Source organism: Gorilla gorilla, chromosome 7 (assembly GCF_029281585.2).
Source record: "Gorilla gorilla gorilla isolate KB3781 chromosome 7, NHGRI_mGorGor1-v2.1_pri, whole genome shotgun sequence".
NCBI classification, from domain to species: Eukaryota; Metazoa; Chordata; class Mammalia; order Primates; family Hominidae; genus Gorilla; species Gorilla gorilla.
Genome location: NC_073231.2, coordinates 107,467,665 through 107,489,884, shown reverse-complemented (window position 1 = coordinate 107,489,884; position 22,220 = coordinate 107,467,665). Strand labels below are relative to the sequence as shown.

Below are 22,220 nucleotides of genomic sequence, written 5' to 3'. Positions count from 1 at the left end.
TTCCTTGAACATCTTAATGCTGTTAATGCTGTTTCCAAATCTGGCGAGACACTCAATAATGTACAGTTGACATAGCTTTCATCACTCCTCCCCCAAAACACCGTTTTGAAGAATTTATGCTTTCTTTCTCTCTTCCTCCCATGCCTGGCATCTGCACTGTTTGTCATGTCTCCTGGTGGCCATACTTGCACATGCAAATTAAAAGGGAATTGCCAAGGGGAGCTGGTTCTGCATCCAGAGGGCTCTGAGCGAAGACTTGCTGAAGGGATGAAGGAAAAAGAACCCCAGACGTAGCCAATTCTCAGGAGTCAGCTCACTACCTTCCCCATTCCCTGGGATTCTAGAATGACCCAGTTAACAGAGCTGGTGACTGGAAAAAATCCTTGAAGGACAACCTCCTACCACATCATTTCTAGAGCTGCCATTTCCTCAGCATGGTTGATCTTAACCTGGGGGTCTACAGATGCCCAAACAGTATATATATGAACTTGGATGGGGAAAACATTCATCTTTATTTTCACTAACCTCAAACTGGAATGTAGCATTTTCTTCAAGTATGAACATAAAGTAACATTAGCAGTACCTGTGTCTTTTTTAACAATGGAAATCACAGACATTTCATGTCATATTAGAATCCTGCAGATGTTCCAAAATACTGATGACATTCATTCATCATACTTTGAAATTACACTTATTAGCCTCACCCATAGATCATATTTAATGCATGAATAAGGAGCACATGTTTCCTATATCATAAGCATGGTTTTTTATTATTTTGATGATAAATATCAATATAACCAGTTTCCTTTATAATCCTATGTATTTTATTTTATACATCTAAAAACATTATTCTGTAAAGGGTCCACATATTTCACCAGACTGCCAAAGGTATCCATGGCACAAAAAGGTAAGCACCCCGATAAACATTTTTCTGTGTATAAGAGCTTGTTGCATACTCCGAAGTCCTGTAGATTACATTATTTGTACCTAACTACCATTCTGACTTCCTTGCCCTTCAAGAGTTGGTTTTTTTTGAACTTTGGTTAGGGTTACTTGGAACTTCTTTTTAAAATAAAATGGAAAAATAAAATAGGGACTTTTTTCCACTCAACATCAAGCAGCTTATATCTGTTAGCTCCCCCTGTTCCTAAAGAAAAGTGAATCTGATGCTTGAGTTTTCTCTTTTTGGGGGTTTGATTCCCAGCTCCCCAAAGCATGAAAGGGAACACCTCGGCTCACAAATCAACTGATGTAAGTCAGAACTGGGTAAGCGCATAAAATCTAGGGTAGCAGCGGCACCAGCCATAGCTAGCATTTATTGAGTCACTGGGTCCCCAGCACACAGGCATGTGGAGCTTTGCATCTATTCACTTGCTTAGTCCTCACATCATGACAATGGAATAAGTGCTTTTGTGAGCTCTGTCTCTCAGATTAGAGAACTGAGGCTTCCAGTTAGTAAGTAACTCACCCAGGATCCCTCAGCTAATAAGTGGCAGAGACAGAATTTGAAAGGGAACAACCTGGCAGATGGCTTTAGATTCTCAACTGCTAGAGAAAATGGGCATATGTTGAGATGGTTTGGGGGCAAGACTCACAGACCCCATCCAGTACAAAGAAGCAACTGTACAAAGAAGCAACTGGCAGAAACCTCTGCCTCCAGGAGGGCAAAGTCCTGCTCTCAGTGCAACTCTCAGCATCAAAGGCAGCTTGCAAATGTGCCACCCTGGGACAGTGTTCCCTGCCTGCATGCACGTCAGGGAGATGCGCTTTGCCAAATTCAGAACCCTGGAAAGTGAGACCAGGCAGGATATCATCATGCAGAGGAAGCTGGCTATCTGTCAGGGGTGGCAGAAAATTCCTTCTGCCCAGGGGCTGGATGAGATCACCCACACAACAATCCTTCCTTCTATGAATGGAAAACGTGTGGCACATGATCGTTCTGTCGGAACAGGGTGATTTGGAGTGCTTGGGTTTTTTTCTTTGTGTTTTTCCTTTTTTCTTTTTCTGTCTTTTTTTTTTTGTTTCGCTCTGTCGCCCAGGCTAGAGTGCAGCGGCGGGATCTCCGCTCACTGCAAGCTCCGTCTCCTGGGTTCACACCATTCTCCTGCCTCAGCCTCCCGAGTAGCTGGGACTACAGGCCCCCGCCACCACACCCTGCTAATTTTTTGTATTTTTAGTAGAGACGGGGTTTCAACATGTTAGCCAGGATGGTCTCAATCTCCTGACCTCGTGATCCACCCGTCTCGGCCTCCCAGAGTGCTGAGATTACAGGCGTGAGCCACTACGCCCGGCCTTTTCTTTGTGTTTTTCAAGTTGTCTCAACTGAGCGTGCATTTTTATAAAAAGTGCATTTTATAAAAAGTGCATTATCAATATTTGTAAAAACCCCGAAGGCTTCCTTGACACCCAGGACGATTCTAGATCTTGGAGATATCTCATCAATATGTTATTGGTTGTCTGATGATCTATAATTTTTGGACTTATTTTGTGGAAAGTTCTCTTTGCCCAGAAACCTCATGTACATGATAGGCAGAGGTTACAGACCAATTCCAATTCAGCCAGCCTTCTCCAGAGGCATACGACAGAACTGCCTGCTCTGGAAGTCAATTACGTTTAATGATTTTTATGTGGAGTTATATGCTGTTCATTCACTGGGGGCGCTTAAGATATACATCAAAAAAGCAGTGGACTCTTGCTTGTAAATCCTGCCTAGGTGGCCGTGTTTGACATTTCAGGAGAACCAGGTATGATCCATGAATCGCCTCCACACATGAATGACACAGTTGGACAAAAAGTGGGTGCTACTAAGGCCATGAGCAACCTTTTTCTTTGTAGACATCAGCTAGCTTCATTGAGAGAGAACATCCCTATCCCTTTCTCTAGCCTCTTCGCCTTAGGGGAAACACAATCTCTCTCTCCACCTCATAGCACTCATGGTCATTGCCTGTGTGTGTGTGTGTGTGTGTGTGTCTGTTAGACACATAAAATACACTAACAGACACACACACAGACACATGAACACACACCCAGTATATATTAATTTATAATTTCTGTGTGTTACTTTAAGCATCATGTATACACACTCATTTATCCTCACAACAATCCTATATCCCATTTTATTATCCTCATAATATTATCTCATATTATTATTCTCATTTCAGAAGTGATGACACTGGAGTGTAGAGAGGTTGAGTAACTCGCCCAGCTCAGCTGTCTGACTACATGGGATCAACACCACACAGACTACTTCTTGCCTGATGGCTTAGTATTGCCTGATCTCTTTAGATGTGGTGAGCTGTGAATGGGAATGTTTATCCTTCTTGTGATAACTTTTCAGATGTAAATGTCTCCCTAATTGGGTTTAAGTTGCTTGAGGACTTAAGTTGGTTTTATCAATTTGTGGAGCTGTCAGCCCTTTGGAAACCACCCCCTCTGGACCTCAGTTTCTACATCTGTAAAGTAGTGATGATGCTATTTACCTGCCATGTTCATGGGGATATTATAAAAATCCAATGTAGCAGGGCATGTGAAGATCACACCACCCACAGCACTCAGTCTAGGGGTATACATACAGCAGATGCCCAATTCAGTCAACAAAACTTATGCTGAAGGCTCTGGGAATACACCAGAGAAAAGAAACACAGCCCCTGATCTCATGAACTTGACATTCAACTGGGGAAGAGAGAAACAATAAACATGGAACAAATATAACTACGTCAAGTGGTGATAAGTGCTGTGAATGACAGAGAGTGATGAAGATGCTATTTACGTGGGTGGGCTGGGAAGGCCCATCTGATAAAGCAACATGTGAGCAGCGGCCTGGAAGAAGTGAGCCTTGTCCACATGGAGGAAGGACATTTCAGGCAGAGGGAACAGCAAGTGCAAAGGCCCTGAGGTATGGGTGGCCCTGCTGGCCTTGGGGATTAGCCAGAAGGTACAGTGGCCAGAGATGCTTTATTTGCAAGATTACTAGGTAAAAATCACTAGAAATGCAGATAAAAAAGAATTGGAAACTCATCTCACTACCACCATCACCACCACCAAATTCCTTGTCTTTAAGGCAGTTTAAAACCTAATTATAACAATAAAGAAGCCAAATTGAATCATCAAAGTTATGTGGATGGCTTGATTGATGTAATACTAAATATGCAAATGAAAAGAAAAATAGTCTATATTCTCCAAATGATACCAAGTATGGGAATATTTAGTAATATCTGTCTGATAGAGAACTTTTTTTCTTGTTCTAGCTGGGTATATAGATCTGTAGAGATAATGATTTTCTGGCAGGTGAAATGAAGGTCTGGGGGGTTTAGGACTACTGAAGAAGAAGAATAATCCAGAAAAGTGACTCAGCTTGGCATAGATTAAGCCATAATTACATTCCTCTTTGTTGTGGTCAAGAGTTCCTTCCAAAACAGTAAGAGGTCAAGGGTAGTACAAACAAAACTATTTTTCATGGTAGGCATTTTTCACATGTTGCAAGGAAGGAAACCAAACATTCAAAAATGGACATACTCAAGACTACACAGTTATGATTTGAACCAAGTCAGTCAAGTTCCCCAGTCTACCCTCTCCTTTCATGCTGCTGCACTTGCATTTATGGCAGTGTCCTGACCTCACTCTTACATGGAGACTTCTTCTTCTTCTTTTTTTTTTTAAGATTGGAGTTTCGCTCTTGTTGCCCAGGCTGGAGTGCAATGGCACAATCTTGGCTCACCGCAACCTCCACCTCCCAGGTTCAAGGGATTCTCCTGCTTCAGCCTCCCGAGTAGCTGGCATTACAGGCATGCACCACCACGCCTGGCTAATTTTGTATTTTCAGTGGAGATGGGGTTTCTCCATATTGGCCAGGCTGTTCTTGAACTCCCGACCTCAGGTGATCTGCCCGCCTCAACCTCCCAAAGTGTTGGGATTACAGGTGTGAGCCACTACCCCTGGCCTGGAGACTTCTTTAATGAAGGCAAACTCAAAAATACTATCTCAAGGAAGAATATAATGTCTGCTGAATATAAGAACAGCCCAATTTTTAAACAACAGAACTCCAACCTATCAATCAAGTGGCTTAAATTACAGACTCCAGGAAACCCTTGTAGGCTGTAGGAACACTGTCACCATTGCCAAACTGTTCAACAAATCTGCCTGATGTGACACCTTATGACTCAATCCTAAGTTGCTCGGAAGGAAGGGTGGCAACACTATTCTATCAAGATGACAAATCCACATTTCACCACCAATTGCCAAAAATTATTTTTTTTAAAGAAAACTCTTTTTTCATTTTTTGGCTCCTTATTCTCCAGTTCAGACTTTCTTTTACACCTAAATAACACCTGGCTGAGGATAGGGAGTTGGGTGTTCAGTAGGGGCAATAACAGCAGGTTCTCCAATGGGAAGCAATCCAAATATCCCTAATGTGGAAATAGCTGCATCATCAACATCATTGCCATCATCTGCTCAGCTAATATCTACTGAATATATGTGTTAAACTCATTTAATGCTGTTGATGACTTCATTTTATAGATAAGGAAGTTGAGGCACAATCAACCTTTCAATAATTAGTCCAGGAAGAGAGCAAAACAATGTGAATATTGATATGAAGCAGGTGTTTCTATTTCCAAAACAATTGCAAGACTCACACAAGGCATACTTTTACATTTGGAGTTGTGAATTCTGCTGGCCCTGGAACACTATGAGTTCCTTTCTCAACAGAGAGCATTTAGTCTTCCCAAGCCCTTGATGAAGGTGGTAGCCTAGACCCAGGCCAATTCCTAAAATCCGCTGCGATGCGGTTATGAAATAATAGTCTGTAGGGCTACGTCTTGGCTTAAAACTACCTTTGCAGAATGTGCAACCAAAAGAGTGTCATAAGGTGACTTATTACCATCCTAAGTGAATAATGCATGTAGGACCTTAGGACAGAATCAGACTCTAATACCAGTTCCCAGCCAAGGTACACACCAGCTAGTGGCTCTCACATTAATGGGCTTCAATTCAACCAGGAAGCTTGTTATCAGTGCTGATTCCTGAGCCTACCCCTATAGAATCTGATTCTGAAGATCACGGGTGGGGTTCTGGGATGGCATCTTTGTTTTTGTTTTTTTTTGAGACGGAGTCACTCTCGCCCAGTCTGGAGTGTGGTGGCACAATCTCAGCTCACTGCAAACTCTGCCTCCTGTGTTCAAGTGATTCTCTTGCCTCAGCCTCTTAAGTGGCTGGGACTACAGCGCATGCCAGCACACTCAGCTAATTTTCTGGTAGAGACGGGTTTTCACCACGTTGGCCAGGCTGGTCTTGAGCTCCTGACCTCAAGTGATCCATCTGTGGGATGGCATCTTTGAAAGGTACCCCAGGTGATTCTGACGGACCCAGTTAGATAAGCAATGCCCTAGGTCCACAGTAATGAGTAGGGGACTATGTTTGTGTTTATGGGAAGCCATTTTCAACCAGTGACAGAGTTCAAAGTGATGGCCTGAGGTCAAGCATAATATCTCTTGATTAATCACGTTTTCTTAAAAGTTAAGGTTTTTCCCTTTTCTACTCACTGAGCATTTTTTCTGTCTATATAACTTTCAGCTGTTAAAAACTATAAGCCCCCCCCCCACAATGATACTATTTTGAAATTAAAAGTCAAAACAAAACATGGGGGCCAGGGTCACATTGCCTTCTTGTCTTGAGACTTTGTTTAATGTGGGGCTTTGGACTGTGGGACATAAAGATCATTTCTTGGGAGCAGCTTTTTGCCTCTGGGCTCAGGAGAGAGGACCTCCCCACACAACTTCGGAGTTTCAGATGCAGATACCTGCACCATTTCCACAGCCCCATGCTGTGCCTCCTCCGAAATTTCAAATTCATAGGATATTACATAATGGAATCATGAGCAAAAATAACATTCTGCCTTTTGGACAGTAGAAAAGGAGCACTTGAGAAATCCAAAATCTGAAGATTTCTACCCAAACAATGATTTAGTAACAAAGGCTAATTTAACTGTGGACTTGGTATATACCAGGGGCCAGGCAGAGTTTCAGATCTCTGTTGTCTCATTTGTTGTTGTCTCACAACAATCCCACGAGCTAGGTAGTATTGTTATTTCCATTTTAACAATGAAGAAGAGGTTAAGAAACTTGTCCAGCTAGCAAGAGGCACAGCCAGAATTTGAACACAAGTTTTCTGAGGCCAAGCCCATATGCCGACCCCTAAGCTATACTGTCTGTATAGTACACACACACACACACACCACATTCACACAGACACCACACACGCACCACACACACACACACCCCCACACACACACCACACACACAGACACCACACACACACACCACACACACAAATACCACACACACACAAACACCACACACACACTCCACACACACACCACACACACACACCACACACATACACACACCACACACATACACACACCACACACACCCCACACACACCCCCCACACACACACCACACACATACACACATACCACACACACCAGACACACACACACCACACACACACCACACACACACACCACACACACATCACACACACACACACATCAGACACACACACCACACACCACACACACATACACACACATACACACACACCACACACACGCACACACACTACCAATATACATTTGTATATACCAATATAGATATATAATATGTCATATTGTATATATTTATATTATACACATGCATATTACCAATATATGAGGGTGCACTGGTGTCACTATGGTAAAGTGTCGTGCACTAGTAAGGCCCTGGTCTAAGGAGAACCCACACCCTGAAAGGAAACCCTTTCTTACCCCACCCAGATCCCAAATAAACTTAGGGTACAACTACCCTAAGTGGCAGGAGCCACTGTTCTTGAAAATTCTACCGCTTCATTTCACAGCATGCTTATGCCCTTGCTTACACGGAGCCTGCTGTCCTTCATGGCTGCCCCCAAGTTGCCGGGGCTGCTTTGTCATTCCAGACTGCATCACCCGAGGATCCTGGAGGAACTTCACTTGCACAGCTTTCCCATTTGCATAACTTATGAAGCAAGGAGATAGCTTGTGTTGGTGCTTCAATTAAACCTTTTCTTTTTAGACATAAAGGGGAGACGAAATCAGAATTGCCCTAAGACATCTGACCAGAGCCAGCCTAGGGAACCTGACCTCTCTGTGGCTTACAGGGTCAAAGGATACATCCCCACCCCTCACACTGTACCTTCAGCTAACCAAAGTGAGGCAGGTGTAATGAGCTCCCACTAAAAGGGATCAACAGCCAGATGCTGCTGAGGCGGGGAGGGTAGGCAGAGGTTGCTGAGCTGCTGTTTAGGTGGGAGTGAAGGTGACATTGAGTTCCACTGTGGTCCATTCCAACTGCATCTACAGAACACTTATAGAACTGGTCAGATGCCATGGAAGGTAAAGAAAAGACACCAAGGAAAAAGGAAGACTCGGAGTGTAATGAATCAATTCAGAAATGGTCTAGATCAGAGGTTCTCACACCTAGCTCATCTCAGAATATCCTCAGGAGCTCGTTAAAAATATAACTTCCTGATCCCCACTTCCTCCCTTCCCTGATCTACCTGCAATTCAGAAGTATCAGAATCTCTAGAGTTGAAGTCCGAGAATATGCATTTAAGCAACTGCTTCTGTGGTTTTCAAATACCACTGTCCCTGTTAAGTCAGTTTTGGTAATATAGTCTTAAAGGCCAGATTGGAGTATGAAATTATCCAAAGTTGTCCAGAGAGGTCTGAATATTTTATGAGCTTTTCCAGCTTATGAGCTTCCAGCTTAGTCTATCCCCTAGCAATCTTAGACTCATTTTAAAAATCTTGGTTTATATGAATATATATAGATCATATTTTTGTGGCATTGATTTCTGTTTTGGTTTTTCCTTAATGTGAGGCAGATCCAGTAACAACAAACTCCATACTATGGAAAAATCCTATAGAAGAAAAAAGATGACCTAATCCTCCATCAGTGTGTTTCTTAGACGGAGGTCCTTGATGCTCCACTCGGAATTGCCTGGGGACTTGTTAATAACAGATCACAGAGGGCAGCGCGATGACATTGGTAACATTCCTACACAGTTTTTAAAAATTTCTGGTGAACAATACTAGATAGATAGATAGATAGATAGATAGATAGATAGATATCACAATTCACCATTTTAACCATCTTAAAGTGTATAATTCAGTGCTGTTTAGTAGATTCACAATATTGTACAACCATCACCTCTATCTAATTCCAAAACATTTTCATCCCCCCCAAAGAAAACCCATTAAGCAGTTGTTCCACCTCCTACCCCCATCCCCTGGCAACCACTAACTTGCCTTTCATCTCTATGGATTTGCTTATTCTGAATATGTCCTATAAATTGAATCATACCACATGTGGCTTTTTGAATCTGGCTGAGCAATTCCACGCCTTGGAACATACCCAAAAGAACTGGAAACAAGTATTCAAACAAAACTTGTCCATGAATGTTCATAGTAGCAGTATTCACAATAGCCAAAAGGTAGAAAAATTCCAATGTCCATCAACTGATAAGTAGAAATACAAAATGTGGTATATTTACACAATGGAATACTATTTAATCATAAAAAGAGTGAAGTCCCGATTACTACAACACAAAGGAAGCTCAAAAAAGAGTATCCCAAATGAAAGAAATGGTATGATTCCACTTACAGGAACTATCCCATATAGTTTAACATTTAGCTTCATAACCCAAGATGCTGCTCCAATGTAGCAGTTTTCCAAACCAACCAACAATTTTGAACTGTGTTCCTGGCAGTCCTGTTGTCTCTGTCATTATAAAAAAACAAATCTTCTACAATATAGTTGTATGGGGCAGTGGTCTGGTTGGGGGGCAGTGGTCTGGTCGGGGAGCAGTTGGAAGTGAAGGGAGTTAGGGAGTGTATTCAAAGTAGAGTTCTATTGAGGTTATATTCAGGTGAATAACATACAAACAAAATGTAAAATAGCTTCTTGTGAGCCCAAGTTGGGTAATACTAGACAAGACCATGGGTAGGAAGGGAAAAGTCTTACTGCAAATCACTATAATTCTGCATTATTTTTTTTCCTTAACCAAGAGATCATATTTTTTTTGGACTACACCATCACGGCCAGTGAAACACTTGTTAATTATTTTTGTTTTGTATATGTTTGGGAGTTAATCATATCTAATTTGGTTTCATACCAAGAGACAAGTGAGAACTCAGTTTCACCTTCCTCCATAGCATCTAACTGTGATTAGCCTTAAAGTGACAGGGAATTGGCAGTTTTTCAGTTTCCTTCTCCTCAAGATGCTAATAAGCCTTGACAGCAGCGAGATCAATGCCTCCACAAATCTTAGGTTTTTCTTGTTCTGTATAAAGCTCATTCTGAAGCCATCTCGGTGGCTGCACGTTAGTACATGGATTCCACAGGGGAGAGAACACAGCAGGTTTCCTGGAGGCTGAAAGGAGTATATGGCTTACCGCTTCCATCAGGCCCTTCACTGTGGGAGACTTCAACATCAATGCATCGAACACATCGTCAGTCTCCTTCCTCACGTACAAGAGCACTGGAAGAGAAGGGCAAGAGAGCCACGTGAAAGAGGAGCTGCACAATTCCACAGCTGCTCCAGGGGACTGTTTCCTGTCACACAGGTGTTGGAGAGTGGCACCTCCTGCAAAGCCTCAGAACCCTGGTCCAGATAACATTCAACAAGGGTGACTGAGACATCTCCATAAACAACCTGTGGCTGTTTATGGAGTGATTAGATGAGATAAACCGACAACCCGGCCGTAAGATGCTTTGACACAAATGTTCCCATTGGAATTTCTCCTGAGGGGTACATCGCATCTCTTTTTGCAACCTCTTTTCCTCTGTGTTATTTTTTCCTTTGACAAATATTACTGAATGCCCACCTGGGCCCATAGGCTATGTGTGCTAGGAGTTGGGGTTGTGGCAGTGTTAGTTAAATCACAGCCCCTGTCCTTAAGGATTTTGCAGTCCATTTAGAGAAGCAGGCTTTCCTCAAATAAGCAGACAGCTAGACACAGGGTTATGGAGGAAAATGTCAGGAAACAGTGCTTATAGGGGCCTGGCTGTGACCTGGAGGGGTTGGGGGAAGTTCCTGGAAGGGTCCCTTGAAGGAGACATCCAAGTTGTGAATTGTGTGTGCATGAATTCAGGCAAGTGATGAGATGGGGGCAGTGGGGAGAAAGGGAGAAGAGGGAGAGCAAACTCCAGGCAGATAACAAACTTGCACAGGCCTGGGAGGGAGACGGGGCACTGTCCGAAACAAGGGGAGGAACAGGCTTAGGATGTGGAGTCCCACGGGGCTGGGTTTGACCCCAGAGTGCAACCCCTGCTGTGGGCCTTGGTCATTTAAACTCTCCAAGCCTTGGTCTTCTCTGCGAAACATGGATAATAACATCTGCCTCGCAGAGCTACTGTGAGGGTTAAATGAAATAAAAGCCATGTGGCACGCTTAGCCCAGGGCCTGCACACAGCAAGCACCGTCCTCAATCAGTGGGGGAAGCAGTTGTCATGGTTCTAGTGCCCTCAGTGAAGTGGAGTACAGCTTTTCTATTTATTTCTCTGCAAAATAACATTCTGAATTTCAGAACGTAGAGAGTATGAGAGATGATAGGGAAGTCTTGGCTATCTTTAAAGATGTGCACACTGAGGCTCAGAGAGGCTGAGACATTCCCCCAGGGTCCCACAGACGTGACAGCTGCTGGCCGATGTTCCTTCTGCCACCATTGCCCTTTCTGCCTGTCCCCATCCTTACAGCAGTTGTGTTGCAGCTCAGCTCCCAGAATAAACTTGGAACTGTCATTCAGAGGCCACCCTCATCCCCACTGAGTGGTCTCCCTCCTCCCAGTGATGTGGCCTCTGATTCTTCCTTCAGAGGGAAGGAAGAAGGTTAAGGCTGAAGCTCCATGGCCATCTAGGGAAAATGCACAAGGCAAAAAACCCTGCCAACTCTGGGTACCAGCGACACTCAGATACCAACAGAGCCATCAACCAGAAGAACAAAGTTGAAGCTAGAAAATGAAATCAGCTCTCATCCAAACTCCCACCCCTCCTCCCCCTCCTCCCAATCCCGGGGGGACTTCATTAAAGCTGGTTGCTTCACAAAGGCCAAGTCTACACGGGTGCATGTGGCTTCTGCCTGCATTTCCTTTCTGCACCCAGTGGATGTTCAGTTAGTGTATGAAAAAAAAAGAAAAAGAAAAAGAAAAAGAAAATAATGAACAGGTATTGCCGAGTCTCTTCTTTTTACCAAATATAAAAGTAAAACACCAATTAAATAAATAGAATGTGTCTCCAAAGATTTCCAAATTTAGTTCTTTGGAAGGAATATTTTATAGCCTTCATTTCAGCTAAAATAATCTAATGACCTAATGGCTATTATAAGAGGACTCAATGTTAGTGGTACAAGGAAAAATAATTAGAATACAGGACCTTAGTTACATCCAGATAAGGAAAATTAAAGTCAAGGAAAAAAGCCATTGATTGCTGCTGCAGATAAATAGTCTACAAGTCTCTCTGTAGCCCCCAACAGGAAAAAAAAAAGTAATTTCCAGCAGGCTGACCCCCAAACTATATTCTTTTTCTTTGAGACAGAGTCTCGCTGTCACCCAGACTGGAGTGCAGTGGCATGATCTCAGCTCACTGCAACCTCTGCCTCCCAGGTTCAAGTGAGTCTCATGCCTCAGCCTCCTGAGTAGCTGAGATTACAGGCATGTGCCACCACACCCGACTAAGTTTTTGTATTTTTAGTAGAGAGGGGGTTTCTCGAACTCCTGGCTTCAAGTGATCCACCCGCCTCAGCCTCCCAAAGTGCTGGGATTATAGGCATGAGCCACCATGCCTGGTCCCCCAAACCATTTTCTGTTATGAGTACTGCTTCCACTGGATTTACAAATCTCTTCTTTTGAAATCGTGGTCTTTGAAATGATATGGCTGCTCTTCTTGCTTCAGGTGTGGCTGGAAAGTGTTAAAGGGAGCCGCGTTGATGGGCCTTGGAGTGGCACCAGGCAGGGCAGCTCCACCGTTCCCCTGCTGGGCCTGTTGACAGCAACTCACAAGGTGTGCTGGGCTCACAGTCCACCCCCACAGCTTTCCCAGGGAGCCAGCTTTCATTACCCTGTGTCTGTGGCAGAGCAACTGAAGTAATCACTCTGCTGATAGTCACAAGAACAACCATCATGCATCCCAGGCATTGTGCAGCCAAAGGCAGGTGGCCACATGGGCAGCCCCCAAGGGACTCCCACACAGACACCCTGCCACAAAGGCAAAAACCAATAATCGTGGCATTGGTAATAATTATGTTCATTCTCTCTCTTGGAGAACTTCTAACAAATAAACAAATAGGCAAAGTAATTGAGCCTTATTCCCCTACTTGTCAAAGACCAGCTCAGTGGATGCTCCAAGCAAGGGGCCCAGTAACCCCACTGACCTTTTCCAAAGAAAAATCACTCCCGAGGAAAGTGCCTGTTATTGCTGGAAGGTTACAGCGCCCTCATGTGTCTATGATTCAGATGTTTCAAAGGCCACAGCCCAGTACAATTTCTAGAGGCAATTTTTGTGCTGGTTTCACAATCTCAAAATAATCTGAAAAACAGTCTTTGGATTAACCTCCAAGCACTCTGTATGAAGGCTAGCCATAATTAGTTTCGCCTGTGTGATTCCGTGATTCTTGATTTCCATGTTACTGCCCTGACTCTATAGAAAAGCCAACCAAGAATGAGGTTCAAATGTACTGGAATATTTGATGGTGAGTTTGTGAAATCAGCAATTTTTTTAAAGGTTTGGCTAGGCATGGTGGCTAACACCTGTAATCCCAGCACTTTGGAAGGCTGTGGCGGGCAGATTGCTTGAGCTCAGGAGTTCGAGACCAGCCTGGACAACATAGTGAAACCCCATCTCTACCAAAAAATTAGCCAGGCATGGTGGCATGTGCCTGTGGTCCCAGCTACTCAGGAGGCTGAGGTGGGAGGATCGCCTGAGCATGGAAGGCAGAGGCTGCAGTGAGCTGAAATCACGCCACTGCACTCCAGCCTGAGTGACAATGAGACTCTGTCTCAAAAAATTTTTTTTTAAAGAAATTTTTGTAAACCTTTAAATGTTTCTATTGTAGCATTTATGCATTTATGCTGTTTCCATTCTGAAGCACTAATTACTTATCCACAGTTATGATAATATCACTTAACTAGTTACTAATAATAAAACTAACAGTTACAACAGCGAACACGGAGTGCTGCCTATGTGGGAGGTGCCTGCCTGAAGCATCTCCCAGGTATTAACTCCTCAGTCCTCACACAGCTCTATGAGGTAGGTACTCCTGCCATCTCCTTTTTACAGATGAGGACGCCGAGGAGCAGAAGTGTGAGGAACCTCTCCAAGGTCACACAACTGCAGGTGGCTATGGTAGGCTACAGAGGGGTTCTCTTGACCACAGTGCAAATCCCATTACAACAAACAGGAAAAAAATAAAATTTCTCAATAACAAAGTACTCAAGCCTATGCAGATGGTGGGCATATTTAACATGGCGAACTGACTCATTAAAAGTCCATGCAGCACTTCGGGAGGCCAAGGCGGGCGGATCACAAGGTCAAGAGATCGAGACCATCCTGGCCAACATTGTGAAACCCCGTCTCTACTAAAAATACAAAAATTAGCTGGGCGTGGTGGCACGCAACTATAGTCCCAGCTACTTGGGAGGCTGAGGCAGGAGAATCACTTGAACCCAGGAGGTGGAGTTTGCAGTGAGCTGAGATCACGCCACTGCACTTTAGCCTGGCAACAGAGTAAGACTTTGTCAAAAAAAAAAAAAAAAATCTGTACTGCTGGCAGACTGAGGCAAGAGGATAGCTTGACCTCAGGAGTTTGAGACCTGGGCAACATATTGAGACCTCGTCTCATGCTCAGGAGTTTGAGACCTGGGCAACATATTGAGACCTCGTCTCTATAAAACATTAGACAGATTAGCCAGACATGGTGGTGCATGCCTGTAGTCCCAGCTGCTCAGGAGGCTGAGGTGGGAGGATAGCTGAAAGTCATCAGGTAGACGCTGCAGTGAGCCATGATCGTGCTACTGCACTACCTCCTGGGTGACAGAGCAAGACCCTGTCTCAAAAAAAAAAAAAAAAAAAAAAAAAAAATCCAGTACTGGCTAGGTCTTGGGTCTGTAGAAGCCTCAGTGTTGGCTGCAGCAGGATACTGAGGGGAATGTGCACCCACACATTTTCCTCTTACTCCGAGGAAGGGCATGGAATCCTGTATGGCATTGACATGCTGGGCAAGACATGGACACAGTCAAGCTTTGTTTCTTACCCTCTTGGTGAAGCAGAATAAGACCTTTGACTGGAGAATATGAGTAAGTGGTGATGCCACAGAAACCTGAGGCTCATTTATTTGGGTGAGATGAATAGTTTGCATGTATCAAATGAGGCTCAATCACTAGTTCTTATGAGGTATGACTGTCCACACACGCAGCAAGAGTTTCATTCTTAACCTTGTAACTTGCTGCTGGATGAGTCTGTTTATTCATTACATTCTCCCAAGGCAAAGGAAAGAACCAGAACCCAGGAATAACAAATGTTTTCTTAAGGTGTTGAAAGGACAGAGTTTAAAGCAAAGAAGAAGACTGTGGACTTCCTGTGTGAAGAGAAAGTCACCAGGCTGGCACAGAGCCATGGGGGCCTGGGCAAGAGGGCTGCAAGCTCTTCTTGGGAGAGACACCCCACATCCCTTCTGAGAGGGCATGCCCCAGCAGGAGAGATACCTCGCTTTGTCCCTTCTTCTTTCATCTGCTTTGAAGGCACTGGACCAAACTCTTCTTCCATGGGCCTGAACATCCGTTTAACAAGGACACTGCCACTAGAAAAGATAAGCAGAAATCCTTAAGTAAAACCAGCAAGGTGTCAAAACACACGTTCACATATGTGTCAGTTTCTGTCTTTCCCTTTGCTTATACCATCCCTATGCTCCGTAACTGGATCTACTCACCAACCTCCTTCTTCCCCTTGCAGGTCCCAAGCAATCCCTGTCTGAAGCAGCACACACACCACTATCTTTAGGGCATGGACTTAACACGTGCTTCCCACTGCGGAATATGGATCCACAAAGGTGAGACTTTGTGGATTTTACCCACTCCGTCCTACACCTATCCCTTCTTTCTGCTCAAGATCGGGGCTGGGGGGAAGTAAATGCCTGGCGTCCATGTGGTGTCCAAGTCACATCATCCCCTCCCAACCAGCTGAGGCCTGGGTGGCCTGCCCCCTTTTGCCAGCCCCCTTGGGGGAACAGCAGAGAAATCTGGAAATGCTGTGAGCCTGACATGAGTTCTGTGATGTGGCTTTCCTGCCATTCTACCTCTCCCTCTGGCCGCAGCAGATGAGACTGCAGTGGTGGAAGTTCCTTACACACCCAGACCTTGGCTGCCCAGGCCTTTGCTCCTTCTCGGGAGAGGTTTGCAGTCCCCTTTCCCAGAAGCCTGTGGTGCTGAGGCCTTGCATGTCCCCAGCTCGGCTGGTTCTGCTGTTTCTGCATTTCCTCCCACAGTCACTGTCCTTGCTTAGCCTCCTGGGTACCCTAAGCAAGGGGAGGATTTTTTTTTTTTTTTTTTTTTGAGAGAAACAGAAACTAAGAGGATAGAAGTCATTGATACTGAGAAAATGTCCCTGAATGGAATCTTACTGTTTTTCAAACCTTCAAGGGAACAGATGCAGGTTTTTAGAAATTTTTAGTGTCTCTGAAGTCCTGGGACCCGGTGCTGATCACAATCCCGAAAGGCACAATCCCAGATGCCATGATCCTGAATGTTGAAATCCCAAAAATATGACATGAGGGATTTTAGACTTCAAGGCTTTTGATCTTTTGAGATTTCAATATTCAGGATTAAGGGCCAAGCCTCCAGGGACCAGGCACGTGAAGAAATGCCAGATGGGTAGCTCAGCAGAACTGTTAAGACAGGAATTCTGAGACCACATTACCTTGGTTTAAATCCCTGCCTTACAATTTGCTGTAGGAGCCCGGACCAGTTCCTCAACTGTCTTGGGCCTCAGTCTCCTTATATTTAAAAGGAGGCTGTTAAGAAAATTGTATCCCATTTCAATGATGACAAAAGGTACAACGAGTTAAGTGTCAAATGCAGGGTAATGCAACTAATATGTGAAACAGGCTATTCAGAGAAGCACCTTTGAGGGAGCAACTTCATGATAAAGCTATTCAATAACCCTGAGATAATGAGGAAGGGTGTGACAAATGCTCTTCAGTGTCAGCATCCTCTGAATTTATTTCCTAGTAAGTCAAACTATGGAAACAACTAGAGAAAAAACTTAAAACCCAGATCCCAGCTGAAGGTGGTAACTTATTAAAGTTTTTAGGGCAGTGTTCCCTCCGCCTTCCTCTTACTACCTTGTCGTAAAAGCAGGTCACGTTACTGTGTCACGTCTTGGAACTGAAGTGACCATGGCCTCAGGGCTAGAAGATTAAAAAACCCATTCACAGCAGTCAGTGACTAGTAGGTTAATCATAGGTAAATAGCCTGAAATATCACCAGACACTCCATCATGCTGTGTGAGGGTTCCTAAGCTAGTGACTTTCTTTTTCACCAAGCAAGATCTATTTATATTTTTCCAGTTCTGCTGACTTTTGATAGCACCCTGTTCTGAACCATGACAAACTCTGCCATTAAAATAACATCTTGGATAAACCACATTTCTTCTGGGAGTTCAAAAATACTTTTTCACACTTTCGAATCTATAAACTCAGTAGGAGTGAATAAGTTTATGTGGTTCAAATTCAACTGTTTTATTTGTTTTCAAAGCAAGGCAAGAAAAGAAGGGCAGAGATGACTGCCCCATCTGACAGATGTAGAAAGCAAATTTCAGGTCTCCTGATGCCCAGTCCAACTGCAGCCCACCCTCTGTAGCTGTGGGTTCCACAACCATAGCTTCAACCAACCACAATAAAAAAATTCAGAAAAAATTTGCATCTGTACTGGACATGTACAGACATTTTTTCCTTATCATTAGTCCCAAAACAATACAGTATATCAACTACTTACACAGAATTTGCATAGGATTAGGTATTATAAATAATCTAGAGATGATTTAAGGGAGGATATGTGTCAGTTATAGACAAATACTATGCCATTTTATAAAAAAGACTCTTCAGTCTGTAAATTTTGGTATCCGTGGGAGGTCCTGAGGCCAATCTTCCACAGATACTGAGGGATAAATGTACCACAAAAGGACTGGAGAGCAAGAAAACGGTGCTTTCTCTGACATCAATTTCCATCTCCCTGGCACAATGTGGTGGTTATTATGTAGAATGATTCTAGGCCCGGCAGCACATTCAGCCATTACCTTGTAGGATCAACTCTGGGAAATCAAATCCCTGAGGTATAAAGGTAGTGTTAAGTTTCATAGGAAAAACAGTGGGAAGGTGTCAGGTCTGAACCATGGATCTCTGGCCATACCTGTAAAAGGCAATGTTGCAGCCTACCCGCCAGGGTCAACTTCACTAGGCATTGTTTGCCTACTGAGGAGGTGCTCAAGAAGAGGAAAGAATGGGGTTGGAGGCACCACGGAGATGTAGTTTGCCTATTTCTCAACTCTGCTTGTGGCCTATGTATGCTGTTACCATGAATGCCCTACCTAAATGGAAGTCCCTTGCCCATGTTATCCTCAGAAAAGAGGTCACCTTATATTCAAATCTGCACAAAGTCTTTCACATTATGAAGTAGGGTCTGAATCCATTTATTTTCAATGAATTACTCTTTGGGGGAAGAACTTAGCCCAAAATGATTTTAATCAATGCTAGTTTAAGATGTTTAATATAAATCATTTAAGAGAATCAGTAAAAAACCAAAAACAAACAAAAAACACACAACATAGATTTAGTAACTGTTACTGAATTATGAGCTCAAAATTGCAAGTCATGACTAGGTCAGTAGGCCCCAGAGGAATCATTTTCAAAGGTAATACAGATATTTCTGTTTCCTGCTAAAATGTTACAGCTTGTGGCAGACCAATGTTCCAGCCAAGAAGACTTGAAAAACCATTGAAGAGATTATACATGGTGGTTCCAAGGGAGATAATGGTATGTGGTGTGCCTTTAAGAAGCATGGGAGAAAATAAATTCTTGGAGAGAGTTGAGGTCTGAGCATCCCAAGCAGCCTGGAAATGGTAAGATCTTGAAGAGAAACCACTGACCTCTGAACACATGATCACCCAACCTTACCAAGGATCCTACTGCCCCAAATGCAGTGTAGAAGCCACAGAGCTGCTTGACTTGAAGGGACCTTGCTGCAAGCTGGAAAAAGAGGACCTCAGCGGGGCCCACTGGGGACAGAGGATCAGGGCAAGAGGGGTTTCCAAGAAACCAGAGGTCAGATGTACATGAAGACCAGATCTCCAGAAATAATGGAAATAGAATTTATCATCATGCATGCTATTTGCATATCAACTTGCATATTATTTCAGGGGAGTTTAAAGCCTGCCCCTCTTTCTCCATAAGAGACATCCATAAATTCCACATTAAAGGACCATTCTCTACAGAAAATTATTTGTTTGGCTTGTTCTTTCTTTTCATCTCTATCTCCCTCTCTTCCATTTCTCAATTAAGTATCATTTTTTTCATGGTCTGAATAGGAATCTTAACAATAACAATAGCTATGATTTAAAAAAAATCAAATTCTGTGTGTCAGGACATTCTATACATTAATGCTTATAATAACGCTAGCAGGTGGCTATTATTATCCTGCTATTTTTAGATGAGAAAACTGAGACTCTAAAAGATTGTTATTTTAAGTTAAGAACTTCTAAGATCAAAACCAGATTCAAATTGTGGCTGACTGGCATGATATTTTTTAAACCCCCAGGTGATTCGATTGTGCAGCAAGGGACCTGGTGTTGAGAACTGCTGTCTGAAAGACTGTTTCTAACTGTCATATCCCCTGCCTACCAGACTGGTAATGCAGAGAAGTCAACACATCTGCATGATTGTGGGGTTACCAGGAGAGGGGCTCTTGTGTGTTATATCCTCAGTCTGTTCATTGTGTAAGTGATGATTTTAAGCACTCATTTGCATACTTGAACACTAATGTGAGCATTAATTTATGTGAATATTAATCAGTGTGGCAGGGAGAGGAAAGAACCTGGCCAATGAGCAGTCCTGATGGAAGCTGTACAAATACCAGCGAAGCTGGCACTCCTTAGGGCTAGGTGAACACATATGGTGGCCTCAGATCTGCTCCCCTCTGCCAGACACACTCATCTGGGCTTGTCACAATCTAGGTCCTACACTCCAAGGAATGAACCAAGGGTGTGCCTTTGTCAAGGCTGGAAAGTTATCTCAGGGAGGGCCTGTCTCTCGATACATACTTTGTAGCCACAGGTCAAGAATTAAGAGGGTTACACAGTAGAGCATCATGGCTAAAAGCCAGTGATGGGAAATGCAGCGAAACCCAGGTTTAAATCCTGCCTCCATCACTTACCAGCTGTGTGTCTTTGAACAAGTCTCCTAATCTCCTGAAGCCTCAGTGTCCTCATTATAAAATGGGAGTCATGGGAAATCTGGGGGAATTCAATGAGTTCATGCATAAAGCACTTAGCACAGTGCCTAGCAAAGGTATCCAGTAATGTTAATTATTACTTTTACACATCACAATAGCTACACACCTACCAGGTCTTAACACTCTGGTTCCAACGCTGTTCATGTCACTCATTCAAACTCTAGTGAGATGTGTAAGAGCAAAAGATGCAGACCTTGGGCATCAAGTTTGTACAATAACACAGGGTGAGCCAACACAGAGAAGTCAAACCAATGGAGTTACAAGTAGGTCGATGGCCTTCTAACTGCAGTCAGCTTGCAAGGAAGGACAGTTTGAGGTGAGACAGATTTACAACTGAGGCCTGCACATGAGGGAGCATTCAGGATCTCAGGCCCTTCTCACTCATAATACTCAGTTTTCCCATGAGAACAATAGCATGTTAGTGTTGGATGGAATCTTCGAGATCTTACGCAAGATCCTCAATGTCAAATTAAGGAAACCAAAGCCCAGAGATCAAGGAGCTGGCCCAAGGCTTCACACTGGTAGGCGGCAGTCCAGGAGTGGAACTTGGGCTTCCTGAGCTCAGAGTCAATGTTGTTTCTGTGACGCCACATTGTGCCTCATTAAACATGGGAATTACGGATCAGAATTGACAGTGCTAGTCATTTATGTTCATTCTAACCACTGGGAATGTATTGTCTATGTGCCAAGATAAAAAGAACAGTCTAATTAGGTATTTAGAAAATTTAGAACTCAGAATTTAGAGGTTAAGTCCTGGATGAGGTTCTGCTCCTCATCAGCTAGGGAATCATTTGACTCCTTTGAGATTTTCTATCTTTTAGGATAGAAGGTGGCAAACTTTTTCTGTAAAGGGGCAGGCAATAAATATTTAGGCTTTGCAGGCCATATGGTCTCTGCTGTAACTACTCAACTCTGCTGCTGTAGCAGCAAAGAAGCCACAGACAATACATAAACAAATTGACACAGCTGTTTCCAGTAGCACTTTACTTAAGGACACTTGGATTTTATTTAATTTTCACATGTCATGCAATATTATTCTTCTTTTGAATTCTTTTCAACCATTGAAAAAATGTAAAAACCATTTGTAGTTTGCAGACTATACTAAAATAGGCAGTGGGCCTGATTTGGTCCTCTGGCTATAGTTTGCCAACCTCTGCTCTAGGAATAAACTCAGCAATATCTGCTCCAATTTGCCAACTGTGAAATGTTTTGCAAGTAAATATATTAATTATATAAGAATAGGGAAGCCCTGGTTTGACTGTAGTTTGAAGAAAAAAGATCTAAAGATTTTAGTGACACACAGGTAACGCAACCAAGAACATAAAGTAGCTATTGAAAATGCATGTAGTTCTAGATTGCTTTGAGTATAAAATAGCATCCAGGTCCTAAGAAGAAATCTCCCAATATAATCTGCAACTTATGTGGTTCAGTACATATATTTATTCTGACCCAGCCAATTTTAAGGAGACTACTAACAAATTTAGTACTATACCTTGGAGGGAAATTAAGATGTTGAGAAGTAAAACTGTATTTTTACCAAGAACAGTTGTAGGGAGGAAAGGGATGTTTGAATGACGAGGGAAGATGAGACTTACCCAGAGAGCAGAACTAAGGCCAACGGGTAGAAGTCAAAAGAAGGTAGACATCAG

General features: G+C 43.3%; 1 protein-coding gene across 1 annotated transcript in view; it reads right to left on the bottom strand.

Annotated features, from left to right (window-relative positions):
- GRHL2 (grainyhead like transcription factor 2) overlaps positions 1-22,220 on the bottom strand; it is a 183,491-nt gene that overhangs the window by 16,033 nt on the left and 145,238 nt on the right. Inside the window, exons 13-14 of the mRNA XM_004047391.5 lie at positions 15,775-15,869; positions 10,471-10,556 (exon numbers count right to left, since the gene is read on the bottom strand). Coding sequence (XP_004047439.1) covers positions 10,471-10,556; positions 15,775-15,869 — 181 coding nt within the window. The remainder of the gene's footprint in view (positions 1-10,470; positions 10,557-15,774; positions 15,870-22,220) is intronic.